The sequence below is a fragment of the Petromyzon marinus genome, unplaced genomic scaffold (genome assembly GCF_048934315.1).
Source record: "Petromyzon marinus isolate PM22_M1 ecotype Great Lakes invasive population unplaced genomic scaffold, UKy_Petmar_22M1.pri1.0 PM_Scaffold_522, whole genome shotgun sequence".
Lineage (NCBI taxonomy): Eukaryota > Metazoa > Chordata > Hyperoartia > Petromyzontiformes > Petromyzontidae > Petromyzon > Petromyzon marinus.
Window position 1 is genome coordinate 1 of NW_027423527.1, and position 14,196 is coordinate 14,196.

General features: G+C 49.5%; 1 protein-coding gene across 1 annotated transcript; it reads right to left on the minus strand.

Annotated features, from left to right (window-relative positions):
• Window positions 1-6,363: 6,363 nt before the first annotated feature.
• On the minus strand, window positions 6,364-13,743 carry LOC142923450 (uncharacterized). The gene is made up of 3 exons (XM_076064564.1): window positions 13,622-13,743; window positions 10,412-11,396; window positions 6,364-7,676 (listed from the first exon to the last, which is right to left on the minus strand). The coding sequence occupies exons 2-3, from the start codon at window positions 10,985-10,987 to the stop codon at window positions 7,005-7,007; spliced, it is 1,248 nt and encodes a 415-aa protein (XP_075920679.1). The 5' UTR covers window positions 10,988-11,396; window positions 13,622-13,743; the 3' UTR covers window positions 6,364-7,004.
• Between the last annotated feature and the right edge of the window lie 453 nt (window positions 13,744-14,196).

The following is a 14,196-nucleotide window of genomic DNA, read 5'->3' on the forward strand; positions in this document are numbered from 1 at the left end:
ACAAAGCGCCTTGACAAAGGAATTAGCATATAATTTAGCATTGAAATGGCTGAGTGATTAGCTTGTGACTGGTCACAGAAATGGCTATGTTAAAAGTTAAAGCATACACATCCGCAGAGGCACCCCTTGACAAAGGAATTAGCATAGAATTTAGCATTGAAATAGCTAAGTTAAAGCATACACATCCGCAGAGGCACCCCTTGACAAAGGAATTAGCATAGAATTTAGCATTGAAATAGCTGAGTGATTAGCTTCTAACTGGTCACAGAAATAGCTATGTTAAAGTCAGAGCATACACATTCACCGAGGCACTTAGTACAAATCAAACAGGAGAATTTATCCTTGAAATAACTAGGCGAATTTAGCATTGAAATAACTGAGTGATTAGCTAGTGACTGGTCACAGAAATGGCTATGTTGAAGTCAAGGCCTACACATCTGAGCTATTCACAGTACTATATAGTGAACCAATAAAAAACTAAAATATAAATTACCTTAATGTTATCAATAAACTCTATATTCTCCAATCAGATAAGCTACCAACAATAAGTCGTTATATTTCACAATGCTATATGGCGAAAAAATGGGTGGATTCTTACCCTCAACTTTAGCAACACGGATAGCTATGGGCCCCGTTCAGACAGACGAGTTCATCCATGGTCGGAACAGAGGAGGGGGAGAGAGACAGCTGCGAGGCGCTATTATACTCCATGTTGTAAACCATACCATTTACCGTGGTGTGAGAGGTATTAAGAGTCAATTCTGGCGAAAGAGCTGCGGTCTGAAGGTCATCGTAAAATACAATTAATTAAGAACAGAAATGGTTTAAAACATCTTTCCAATGGTTACTAAGCCAGAATCCATCTTCTCGGTTGAAATTGTCTCTGTGCTTGTATATGTGAATGGCCTCATGAACGAATCTCTCATGGTAGCCGGTTGGTTTGCAAAGAACCTCCGTCTTGGAGAATTCAATGTCATGTGAGCCCAATGAATTATAACAGTGATCTGCCACGGCAGAGGAGTTCGTTCTACCGTGTTTCAAGTCTGCTTTATGTTCGCGGATGCGGTCCGAGATATGTCGTTTGGTTTCTCCAATGTAGCTACTACCACAGAGGCACTTTAGTTTGTAAACGCCCAGGTACTGTATGTCTGGAACAGCATCTTTTACAGATGGAACCAGATCACGGATTTTATGTACTGTGTTGAATCGGACCTGGATCTTGTGTTTATTCAGGATTTTGGAGATCTTTTTAGTGACCCCTGCAATGTAGGGTAAGGTGATGGTTTTGAGTGGCTCCACAAGAGGATCCTTCTTCATGACTGGAGTGATGGCTTTGCGGATTGTGTTTAGCCCTGAGAGCCTGGTGTACGTGCTTGAGTTCACTGGTAATGTGTTCCTGGTCGGAAATGCATTGGGCTCTATGGTATAGAGTCTTGATGAGGGAGTTCTTCTGGGATGGATGGTGGTGGGAATCCGGTTTCAAGTAAGCATCTGTATGGGTAGCTTTCCTGTAGACAGAGTGGCTCATTGAACCATCATGTCTCCTTTTAATTAAGACATCCAAAAAGGGTAGTTTGCCATCTTTTTCGACCTCCATGTTAAATCTGATGGCTGGGTGTATGGAATTGATGTGGTCGCGGAATTCGTCTAGAGCAGGCTGGCCATGTGGCCAGATGACAAAGGTGTCATCAACTTACCTCTTCCATAAGGTCGGGCATAGAGTGGCAGTCTGGATGGGGTCAGTTTCAATTTTTTCCATGAATACGTTGGCTACAACTGGAGATAGGGGGGAGCCCATTGGGGTGCCCTCAGTTTGTTTGTAGAAAGTTTCATTCCAGGTGAAGTATGTGTTGGTTGAGCAATGTCTCACCAAGGGGGGTACACCAGTATGCAGTCCTTGATGAACCAGGTCTTCAATGATAGCGATGGTGTCAGGTACCGGGACTTTGGTGAACAAGGACACCACGTCAAAACTGACAAGCAGGTCGTCTGGGGACAGGGAAATGCCTTTGATTGTCGATACCAGGTGAGTAGAATCTAATACCGCAGAGGTGGTTTTTCCAGTGAAAGGTCGCAGTATATCAGCAAGAAAACGTGCCAGTTTGTAGGCGGGGGAGATGATAGTAGAGACGATGGGACGAAGGGGTGTATCTTCTTTGTGTATCTTTGGAAGGCCATATAATCTTGGTGGTCAGGCAGCAGAGGGTTTCAACGAGAACTGTTTGATCTCATCAATTAATGCTGTTGAATCAGAGATCATTTTGTTCGTTTTGGTGACCAGGCTGTTGGTGGGATCTCTTTTTATTTTTGTATAGCTGCCATCGTTGAGTAGTTCTCAATTAAAAAAGAGGGATGATACTGTCGTCCTCTCAGCCGACAAGGGCAATGCCACTGTCATCATGGACAAAACAGAATATAACACATTGCCTTACTCGAGACTTTAGTTGTTATTTTTGCCGTGATCTGCTCCATTAATGGATGTAGAAAGTAAAATAACTTGTAGCGTGTTAAACTTCTTTCAACGTAGCCAACTGTGCTAATCAGAGTGTTGGGAGCAAGGGCAACACTAAAACACAAGCGCATGACTAAACAGTTTAACACGCAGGCTGTGCTATAAACTGTTTAACACGCAGGCTTTCGCGAAAAATATTATCCATAATACACGTTTTTTTTGGTTAGATCACGTAAAATTGTACCAAAAAAACTGTATTATGTGCTATAAACCTGTATTGTGTGCTATAGACAATTACCTTTATGTTCCTGTTCAGGAAATGACGATACAGTACAGAAAATTATGAGCACGCGATACACCACCAGTGGCTACCGCGTCTACTACCGCGTGTGCAGGCGGTGCAACTGCACTGGCCCACACGAGCGGGGAGCGGCTGCATTGCCACGCCACGTGGAGGAGAGGGGGACATTGGCAGGCTCCATTTTCTTGTTCCTTGCACCAGGCCCAGAGACCCTCACACAGAGACCCAGACCCTCACATAGAGACCCAGAGACTCGCACAAAGACCCAGAAGAGACCCTTACAGATAGCCAGCGACTCGCACACAGAGTCACAAGAGACCGACAGACGCTGGACACGAGAGGCCCAGAGACCAATGCGGCAGCGACTCCGTGAGCAGGGATGGCGCGAGACCGCGCTTTGGGTGACACCACGTGGTGATGACACCACGTGCCGAGTGCGCGCGCCGAGTCACGTGGAGGCGGGCGGCCATCTTACCTGGGGACAGTGCTATACTGTAACAGCGGGGGAGCGGTGGTGCAGCGGTTAGCGCGGTGCTGTGTGTAAACATCGCCACTAGGGAGAAAAAGGCGGCCGGGCGTGGTGCTGGCTGCCCACCCCCTCGTGTGCCATGCATAGCTGCTCGCTAACAGCACTTGCCCCAAAAGTCTGTTCAGGATATACGGGGGATCTTTGTGTCAGTCTGTGTGTGTGTCTGTGTGAGTGTGTGAGTGAGTGTGTGAGCGGCAATATCTTTTCATCGGTTGCGTAACGCTGTGTGGAAGCTACCTGGTCTGTCACTTCGCATTAAGCTTCGGGTCTTCTCGGCCACGGTCATTCCCTTCCTTCTCTACACTTGTGAAACGTGGACCCCCCTAATGGAGCATCTTCGCAGGTTGGAAACATTTAAGCTGGCCTGCCTACGATCCATCCTGGGTTTAACCAGGCTGGATTATGTGAGGAGCTCATAAATCCTCAAAAGATCTGGGCAAGGTCCCATCGGTGAGCTCCTCTGGCAGGCAAGGCTGTGTTGGCTGGGTCATGTAGCCCGCATGCCCAGCCACCGCATGCCGAAACAGCTTTTGTTCGGTCGGATCGAGGGGGCTAAACGGGCGCGGCATGGGCTAGAGAAGAGATGGAGTGATGTGGTACAGGAGGACGTGGAGCTGAGTGGACTTGCCGATGACTGGTACCAGCGCTGTCAAGATCGGCCTCTGTGGAGGAGGCTCGTGAAGAACGCTACTGGGCAGTTGGAGGCAGTCGCCCTCCAACAACGGAGGGCGGAGGAGCGACGCTCACAACAACGAGCGGAGCGCCGGGTGACTAAGGCACAGCAGGTTGGCACAGTAGGGGGCACAGGTGGTGCATCAGCCAGTCATCTCAGTCGACCCGTGGCACCTGGGTCTGCCCCGTGACCTCCTGCCAGCGGGCGTTCGACACTTCACGTGGCCTCAAGGTGCACATGGCCTGGCACAAGCGTCGTGGTGACATCGCCGCCCTACTTAGTGGCGAATGGCGGTTGTTGTTGAGTGAGTCTGTGAGTGAGTCTGTGTGTGTGAGTGTGTAAGTCTATGTGTGTGTGCGTGCACGTGTGCGTGCACATGTGGATCGCCACACAAATTTGGTGAAACTCCTACCCGTGGTCGCTGAGGTCGCCATCTCCTGGCCTAGCCAGGGTCTGGGCAGCGCAGCAAGCGGAGACATTTCCAGCTCTCGGAGATTGAATGTTTCCCCCTCACACGCGTTGGTTCTCTCCCCTCACATGTATACTCGCTCTTGAATGGAGCTGGGCAAACATATGTCATGCAGTGGGGCCCATTGCCTGAAACATCGCCCATGATATATTTTCCTCTTAAGGCAGCCGTTGTATTAACGAATGAGTTCAGTGATTTGTGTTATTTGTGCACCACTGCCAACGCGGTATCGACAAATAATCCCAATGTAGGACCACAGAGCTTGGGGATATTGTTGGTCGCGCCGGTTTCTGGCTGGCTGCAACACCAATGCACAAAATACAGCACTAACATAGAATATGTATGTATGTTGAACTTCTATCGCACCGTACGTAGCCAACCGCGCTAATCGAAGGTGCTGGGGAAGGACAACAAACTAAGCACAAAAAGCGGTTCTAAGAAAATGAGCTGTCAAAGACATTTAAAAGTGCAGAGCTCCAATGGCTTCCAAATATCGGAAGGAAGAGCGGTCCAGATGGCCGCAGAAGCGCATCTAAAAGCGGCGCGATGCGGTGACCGCACCCCAGAGCCCCCCCCAACGCCCCTTGGACCCCCTCCGCGAAGACAGCGCAGAGTGCCGCTGCTCCCTTGTGACCAGGTCGCGTCTGAAAAAGAGCTACATGGACCAGTGGGCCTTACTTGGTAAATAAAAATAGTTTAGTTCGGGCCACCTCCCACAACACGACGCTTGTGAGCATGGGGACACCGCGTGCTCCCCTCCAGATCGCATCTCCAGCTCACATCAGCTTATACCTCGACCTTACACCTTGAGCTCACGCCTTAAGCTCGAACTTTCAGTTCACACCTCTGCCTCACCACCTTCTGTTGAGCTCCACCAAGCATGCTCGTCTCAGGTTATTTCATCACGAATACAGCAGCCGCGTTGTACAAAGACTCCACCGCCACTCAGGGACATCACCATTCACGGACATCTCCGCCACTCACAGCAGGGGCAACGGACACCACTGGTGACATTTCACATATGTGATTGAGATGCTCAGCAGTGGTTTCAGGTGCATTTTGATGACTCCATGAGAACCGTTCTTGATCTGCTGAAGTAGGAGCAATAATCCTCGTGCCACTTTTTTAGTTCGTCCCAGAGCACCCTACACCGACTGGGTCGTGGCAGTGACAGCAGCAGCAGCAGTGACATCGTGGCGCGTCACTGACACGGCTAAACACACATGAGCGGAGACGCAGTGGTGGCGGCAGGCAAAGCACATCCCTCACATGAACACTAAATCAAGCTACACTCTAGCCCACAGATGTGTCAGTCAAAGACAAAGATCCTCCGTAAAGACTTAAGACTGTTGTGGCAAGCGCTGTTAGCGAGCGCCTTATGAAGGCTGACATGGCATGTGAGGTAGCCTAAGCTAAATAAGCACCAGGCACTAATTTGAGACTGAGTCGACCTAGGGGAGGCCTAGTAACGATTTAGATAATCATCACTGGTGTTGGCCATGAGTGGAAATTGAACTCGGGTCGCCGGGTTCGTAGCGCAGCACGCTAACCTTTACACTTCTGCTCACCACAGATCTGTCAGTCACAAGCATACCCATTGGAAGCAATCAACATCGGGCATATAAATGGTTCTGTTTAGACAACTTCACCAGTCCATCCAACTGCTGGTGGTAAAGGTAGGTTTACACCTTCTGTTAGCCGAAAATATCACTCGTGTCCTTGAGCATGTGATTGAGTCACCAAGGTGAATGTAGGCAAGGCGAGGCAATCATCTAGAAATGACTGACAAAGGATCTACATTAACCAGCTTTTCGAACAATATTATGACTTCACTTAATACAAAACAATATTCTTAGTAACTATTATTCTTAAAAAATAACAATAACTTATTTTAATGGATGACGCGTAAACAAAGGAGGGAACATGGAAAGGGTGCAGCGATGTTGGAATGTTATTTATTTTGTATTATTTCTTATTTGGGGTGGTGGTGGTGGTGGTGTTGGTAGAGGTAAAGGTGTTTATAGAGTTGCCAATTGTAGGATAGGTAGCATTGATAGGGCTGTTGTTGGAAAGAGTGATGGTGTCGGTTGGGGTGGTTGTGTTGGTAGGAGTCATTGTGTTGGTAGGATTGGTGTTGGTAGGGTTGGTGTTGGTAGGGTTGGTGTTGGTAGGGGGAGTGGTGTTGGTAGGAATAATGGTGTTGGTATGGTTGGTGTTGGTAGGGTTGGCGTTGGTAGGGTTGGTTTTGGTAGGAGTGGTGGTGTTCGTCGGAGTAGTTGCGTTTGGTAAGGGTAGCGGTGTTGGGAGGGGTGGTGGTGTTGGTAGGTGTGCGGATTCTAAAGGTGGTGGAGTTGGTAGGAGTGGTGGAGCAGGCATTGATCCGGGCCATGAAGAGTGGTCTCTTTGCCCTCATGATCACGAGGCGGGACTCACGCTCAGCTGGGGTGATGATGTGGGAAGGAGTGGTGTTGAGGGTAGAGGAAGTGATGGTGGTCAGGGTTGGGTTAGCAGAGGAGGTAGTGTTAGTAGGTGTGTGGTTGGTAGAGGTGGTGGAGTTGGTAGGAGTGGTGGAGCAGGCATTCATCCAGCCATGAAGAGTGATCTCTTTTCCCTCATGATCATGAGGCTGGACACATGCTCAGCTGGGGTGATGTGGGTAGGGGTGGTAGTGAGGGTAGAGGAGGTAATGTTGGTAAACGTGGGATTGGTCAAAGTGGCGGAGTTGGTAGGAGCGGTGGAGTTGGTGATTGAGCTGGTAGGGGTAATTGAGCTTATTTTAGTGCGGCGGGCATTGATGCGGGCCATTATCATGAGGTGACACCACTCACACTCAGCTGGGATGATGGTGTTGGTCCGGGTGGTAGTGAAGGTGGAGAAAATGCTGTTGGTAGGGTTTGTAGGGGTGGAAGGGGTGGTGGTGTTATTCAGGATAGTATTGGTAGAGGTGGTGGTATTTGAAAGTGTAATGGTGTTAGTCGAGATAGCGGTGTTTTTCGGGGTGGGGTTTGTCATGGTGGTGTTGGTAGGAATGGTGGTGTTGGTAGGAGTGGTGGTGTTGGTAGGAGTGGTGCTGTTGGTGGGTGCGCTGGTAAGTGTTGGTGAGCTATTCATCATGGAGCAGCCATCCAGTTGAGTCTTGAGGGATCTATGGGTCCTCTTGATTTTCATGGGGTGGCACTTGCTCCGAGCCAATTTCCACATGGATCCTCTCATGTAGCGGCTTCGGTAAACTCGTCTGCGCTGCGATGACTTCTGTTTAAAACCGGAAACAAAATCATTATGAGAGGCAAGAGATTGCAGTCTCCTTCTTCCCCTGTTGGTCACTCCACTCAAATATTGTTTTTTCACTTGCCATCTGCCACACCACCACCATTGATTGAGCACGAGTGTTGTACCTGCCTTTCAGTGGTAAATATCGGACAACTATTTGTAATCCACCAACATGAACAATGTGTGCTTGTAATAAATGTGTGCGACTTTGTCGAGGATGTGAGTGTGATTTTTTATTGTTTGTTGTTGTAACGTTCTAAGCTGCCTCTCCTGTACATCTGTGAAAATAGCTTAATAGCTCATCGGATTCTTCCAGTATAAATATTCTGATTCTGATTTGTGTCATCTATGCATGTGAGATTATGACATTTGCCTGAGTGATCTATATCCATGATGCCTCTCTGGGTGTGGTGTCTCTGTTGTGGTGTCCTGCTGATGTTCTATGTGACAGTGAAGCCAGCATACTCTCTCTCTTATTAGTGGATTCTTCAGCCAGACTCTTAGGCTGGTAATGGTGATCCCCGCGCTCTCCACGTCGTAAGTGATGGCCACCGGCCCACTGTGCAGCATCTTCATCAAGGTCGTCCACCTTGAGGGAGACGGGTATTCTCCATCTTGGGGAACCGTCATCTGTGGTGCCGCCGCAGCGGAGCCGCTCCAGCGGAGCCGTGCCCACCGCCGCGACGCCGTCACCGATGCCTCGGATTTCCCGCCACTCTCCCGGGGCTGGTGCCTTCTCAGACGTCCGCGTTTTGCCCACTGCACAGTCGTGAGGCCGCCGCAGCAGAGCCGCTCTGCCGAGGCCGTGCCCACCGCCGTGAAGCCGCCACCGGGGGATGCCGACGCCAACGCGGTGCACCCTCGCCACCCCCCCTCCCCCCGCACGAACGCACACACGCCCCACGTAGAGCCAGGAGGGGAGGTCACCCGGCCGATAGGTTTTTTTTCCAGAAGTCCCTAATGGGATCGATCTTCATGGTTTCCTGCGGCCGGGAAATTGGGCGATCTTCCCCCTGTAGCTGACATGCACTGCGGTGCCGGGACCTAATATTAAAGTTGCATGGTCACGGCAAGGGCCATCGAGCCACCGCGAGTGGAACCACACACACACAAGCACGGGTCAGTGGACTGGTAGCAGGAGAACAGAGAGCGGATGTCGGAGAGATCACTGCGGCGACATCACCCGAGTTGGGATCCGGGTATCGAAGGGCGGGAAAATCCGAGACCCTGATTGGACGGGAGGCCAAGGGAGCGAAACGGCGAAATTCCTTTGTTGTAGGTGGGATAAAGGGAGGGGGATTCAGGTAGCAAGGCAGTTCTTCTTCAAGATCATCGCGGTCCACGCAGGAGGGGAGTTAGCCGTTCGAGACGTCCGCGTGATGCACTTCAGCGCAGCCAGGCTCAACCCTCTACTGATCGCTTTTCTACAGCTTCCAGTGCAGCAGAGTGGAAGTACACGTGAGTAAGAGAGAGAGGTAAGTTTGGGCTATTTGATCGAGGGTAGAAAGCAGAGCGATAGGCAGAGGAAATACAGTCTAGGATCTCAAGGGGAATAGGCTGACATCCACTGACCCACACAATTACGCGTAGCTTAACGGGTTGCTTGCGGTAAATAAAATAACTGGTAGGGGAATAAACTTTTTCATGTGCTCCTTTGGAGGGTGAAGAGGAGGGTGGAGAGTGTTTTGTGTTCGCGCGCACACGCGGCTGTTTGCGGCGAATAAAGGAGTAGAGCGTGCTTGGTGTCCGTACCTGTACGATCGTTTACAGTATTGTTCAGCACGCGCGTGCCTACACGACTATTTTTGGTGGTGCCCAGCGCTCGCGTACCTGCGCAATCGCCTACAGTAGCGGTTTGCGCTCACGTGCGTGCGCGGTTTACGAGGTTGAGCTTTCATTTGTGACCAGGTTCCATCTGAAAAATAAGTTAGTACCTCAGTGGGCTTTGACTGGTATGATGGGGGTGTTCTTGATTTGAAGCTTTCGTGACTGCAGGAATCCATACTCTTTGGTTCTTTCGGCAAAGTCACGTAGGTATAAAATAAAATAAATCAGTCTGCCTCAGCAGCAGACCATGCTTTCCCCACCCGATGATGGACGCTTGTGTTGCACCCGAAACATCGTGATTTACTTTATTTTATACCTACGTGACTTTACCGAAAGAACCAAAGAGTATGATGGGGCTGGTTTAGTTTTATTTGTTTGTGTTTGGGTGATTTGTTAACCTTTCTTGTACTTTGCACTATTATCATGTTTTTGTAGTATTTGTTGTTGTAACGTTCTTACCAGCCCCTACCGGACATCTGTGAAAAAGAGCTTTATAGCTCATCGGATTCCTCAACCATAAAAAAATATTATTGTTCTGACTCTACTGGCTAGGGGACATTGTTCTGTCCACACCAGCGCAACTCACCAACGCCGCACAAGGACAGCTGAGTCCAGCACATGTCCCAAATGCCACGCTGCCAGTAACAAAAAACACCCTTAAAGTTGCAGTGGATAATTTTTAAGTATACTTAATTGAGCAAGGTGTTTGCTTGTTCCAAATGACATATGCGACTTTGTCTAGGATGTGTGTGTGGTGTATGCGAGTGAGATTCTTATATCTGCGCGAGTGATCTGTACGCGTGATGCATCTCTGCGTGTGGTGTCTCTGCATGTGGTGTATGTCACGGTGCCACGCTGATGGCCTGTGTGAGCGTGAAGTCGGCACTCACCACTGCATTCTTCAGCCGCCACTCCGAGGCTGAGGAGGGTGATCCCCGCGCTCGCCACCTCGTGGCGATGGCCACCGGCCCACTGTGCAGCATCTCCATGAAGGTCGTCCACCCTGAAGGAGCTGGGTCGTCGTCTTCTCCTCCTCCTTGGGGAACCTCCATGCCATGGCTGGGAGAGGAAGCGACTCGAGGCACCCTCTCGGCTTCGTGACCTGTGAGGCGGTTGCTGATGTGGACGGCCACGGTCGCTTTGGTGAGAGGTAGAGGCTGTCCAGCCTGTGGCGGTTGGACCTCCCAGGCTCCCCTCAGCTTAACCAGCCAGTTAGGGGAGAAATTCTTCTCCTCCGTGGGCACAGACGCGAGGAACGCGGAGCTCGCCACGAGCAGCGTCACGAGGGTGCGTGAAGTACTGCGCAGCCCGTGAGCCTCCATGGTGACTGCTACGAGAGAGGCTCCAGGAGGCTTCGTGCAGAGAGGCGCTCCTGAGCAGGCAGCTTGCAGCGTGGCTCTAGCGGCACACTGGGTGGAAGCGGGTGTGACGTCACGGCCCGAGGGCGGATGTGTGTTGTGTCTCATCTGTGTGTGTCTGTATGTCTGTGTGTGTGTCTGAGTGTTTGTGTGTATGTCTGTGTATCTGTGTGTGTATCTGTGTGTTTGTGTGTGTCTGTGTGTGTGTGCGGTAGTGTAGTGATTAGCGCGCTGTGCTATGAACCTAGCGACCCGGGGTTCGATTCCCGCTCACGGCCACCAACACTGGTGTCGTGTGCCGTGCCGGTCTTCGTAGGTGCTGCTCGTTATGGCTACAAGGGGAGGCCCAGGAGTGGTTGAGGTAATCGTCAGCAGTGTTGGTGGCCGTGAGCGGGAGTCGAACTTGGAGGGCAGCGTGGCATTCACTGCAACAACACCGCCCGCACTCCGACTGGTACACGGTCCGAACAGTGCAGAGTGCACATAATTCGCGGCGTCTCTCGCACGGTCCGGGTCTCTGTGTGGAGAGCGGGAGACGAAGGCGAGGATCACACAGGGTAGAGGGTGCACGTCGGCACTGCTTCCCACGTCACAACACGAGTCACGTCACATCACAGACTCATCCTCACCGTGAACCAACATCATCAACACAAACCCACATCTTCTTAGTTGTTTCGGTAAAGTCACGTTGAAGGGAAACAATAAAATAATAAAATATATATAAAACAATAAAAATTCTCACGACGTTTCGACCATAACACAAACGGTCGTCATCAGGTGTGTCGGTTTGCATGAATTTATTTATTTTCAAACGGTGTATTTATTTAATTATAAAAAACGTTAGCGCCACGTGCAGCGATTTGGCAGTTTATTTAGAAGAACTAGTCCATCTATGTTCTGAAAAGAGGAGGGGGGAGACGACAAATTTTAATGTATGCTGTCTGAAAGCCACTTTAAGCGTGAACAATCAATTAAGACCTGAAATGGTTTATCAAATCTTTCCAATGCTAAGCCAGAATCCATCTTCTCGGTTGAAATTGTCCCTGTGCTTGTATATGTGTATAGCCCTTCACTTGGAATGGAACTTTCTACAAACAAACTGAGGGCACCCCAATGGGCTCCCCCCTATCTCCGGTTATAGCTAACATTTTCATGGAGAAATTTGAGACTGACGCCATCCAGACTGCCACTCTGTGCCCAACCTTATGGAAGAGGTACGTGGATGACACTTTTGTCATCTGACCACATGGCCGGCCTGCTCTAGACCAATTCTTCGACCACATCAATTCCATACACCCAGCCATCAGATTTACCATGGAAGTCGAAAAAGATGGCAAGCTACCTTTTTTGGATGTCCTAATTAAAAAGAGACCTGATGGTTCAATGAGCCACTCTGTCTACAGGAAAGCTACCCATACGGATGCTTATCTGAAACCGGATTCCCATCACCATCCATCACAGAAGAATTCTCTCATCAAGACTCTGTATCATAGAGCCCAATGCATATCCGACCAGGAACACATAGGCAGTGAACTCAAGCACGTACACCAAGCTCTTAAGGCTAATGGTTACTCCGACTATACAATCCGCAAAGCTATCACTCAAACCATGAAGAAGTACCCTCTTGAGGAGCCTTTCAAAACCATCACTTTACCCTACATTGCGGGGATCACAAAAAAGATCTCCAAAATCTTGAATAAACACAAGATCCAGGTCCGTTTCAACACATTACATAAAATCCGTGATCTGGTTCCGTCTGTAAAAGATGTGATTCCGGACATACGATACCCTGGTATCTACAAACTAAGTTGCCTCTGTGGTAGTAGTTACATTGGAGAAACCAAACGCCATGTCTCGGACCGCATTCGTGAACACAAAGGAGACCTTAAACACGGTAGGACCAACACCTCGGCCGTGGCAGATTATTGTTATAATTCAGTAGGCTCACATGACATTGACTTTTCCAAGACAGAGGTTCTTTGTAATCCATCTGGTTACCATGAGAAATTCGTTCATGAGGCTATCCACATATACAAGCACAGAGACAATTTCAACCGAGAAGATGGATTCTGGCTTAGCAATCATTGGAAAGATTTGATAAACCATTTCAGGTTTTAATTGATTGTTCACGCTTACAGTGGCTTTCAGACGGCATACAATGATTGTTTCGTCTCCCCCCTCCTCTTTTCAGAACATAGATGGACTCGTCCTTTTAAATAAACTGCTAAATCGCTGCGCGTGGGGCTAACGTTTTTTATAAATAAATAAATACACCGTTTAAAAATAAATAAATGTATGCAAACAGACACACCTGATGATGACCGTTTGTGTTATGGTCGAAACGTCGTGATAATTTTATTGTTTTATATATATTTTATTATTTTATTGTTTCCCTTCAACGTGACTTTACCGAAAGAACTAAGAATATGAATTACTGCAGTCACGAAAGCTTTAAATCACAAACCCACATCATTAACACGGACCCACATCATTAATAAGAAACTCACATCAACGCGAGGTTACATCTTTACCACTCACCCACAACACTGGACATCTGTGAGAAAGAGCTGTATAGCTCATCTGACTCCAGTATAAATATTCTGATTCTGACATGAACTCACATCGTCACGACTCACTCACAACACACCACCACCACTATCAGTAACACCACTAACGCCACCACTCCTCCTGCCAGTACACTACACAGACACACACGTCCTCACCACTCACATCACCACTCACCTACAGTTCCTCACTTCCTCCAGAGAGTCGCTGCTTCTGTCGTCTCGGTGCTTCTCTACCGCCACATGTGAGAAAAAAGATCGGCAGAACCAAGTGGGGGCGGGGCTCGGTGATCACGCCCTCAGTGACGCAATATCCTGTGAGCCCCTCCCCCCCAGCACCTTCCCCCCCCTCTACGCCCCCTCCCCCACTCACACCACCAAAGACAAAGCTCCCGCGTATTTAGCCTTAACAGAGCACTACTAACAACAACCCCACCACTAACAACGCCACCACCAATAACAACCCCACCACCAATAACAACCCCACCACCAATAACAACCCCACTACCACTAACAACCCCACCACCACGAACACCACCACCACTACCACACCACCACTAATACACAGTTCTGATCCACACCTCAGCTGCTCCCCACACGCGATGCTTCTGCTGCTCTCTCTACTTCCGCTTCCGCCGGTGAACCTGGCGCCAACTTCTGAAGCGGTTCGCTGCCTGGGCCTCCTCTGGGTCGACTCAGCCTGAAGGTGAGAACCTCGCATGGTGTGGACACCTCAGCAGTGGTGGAGGAGAG

Coding starts and splice junctions, on each gene's coding strand:
- LOC142923450 (XM_076064564.1), bottom strand. CDS start 10,987: ATGAGACACAACACACATCCGCCCTCGGGCCGTGACGTCACACCCGCT. Junction 7,677..10,411: donor GGCGGCTGAAGAATGCAGTG/GTGAGTGCCGAC, acceptor GGTTTTAAACAG/AAGTCATCGCAGCGCAGACG.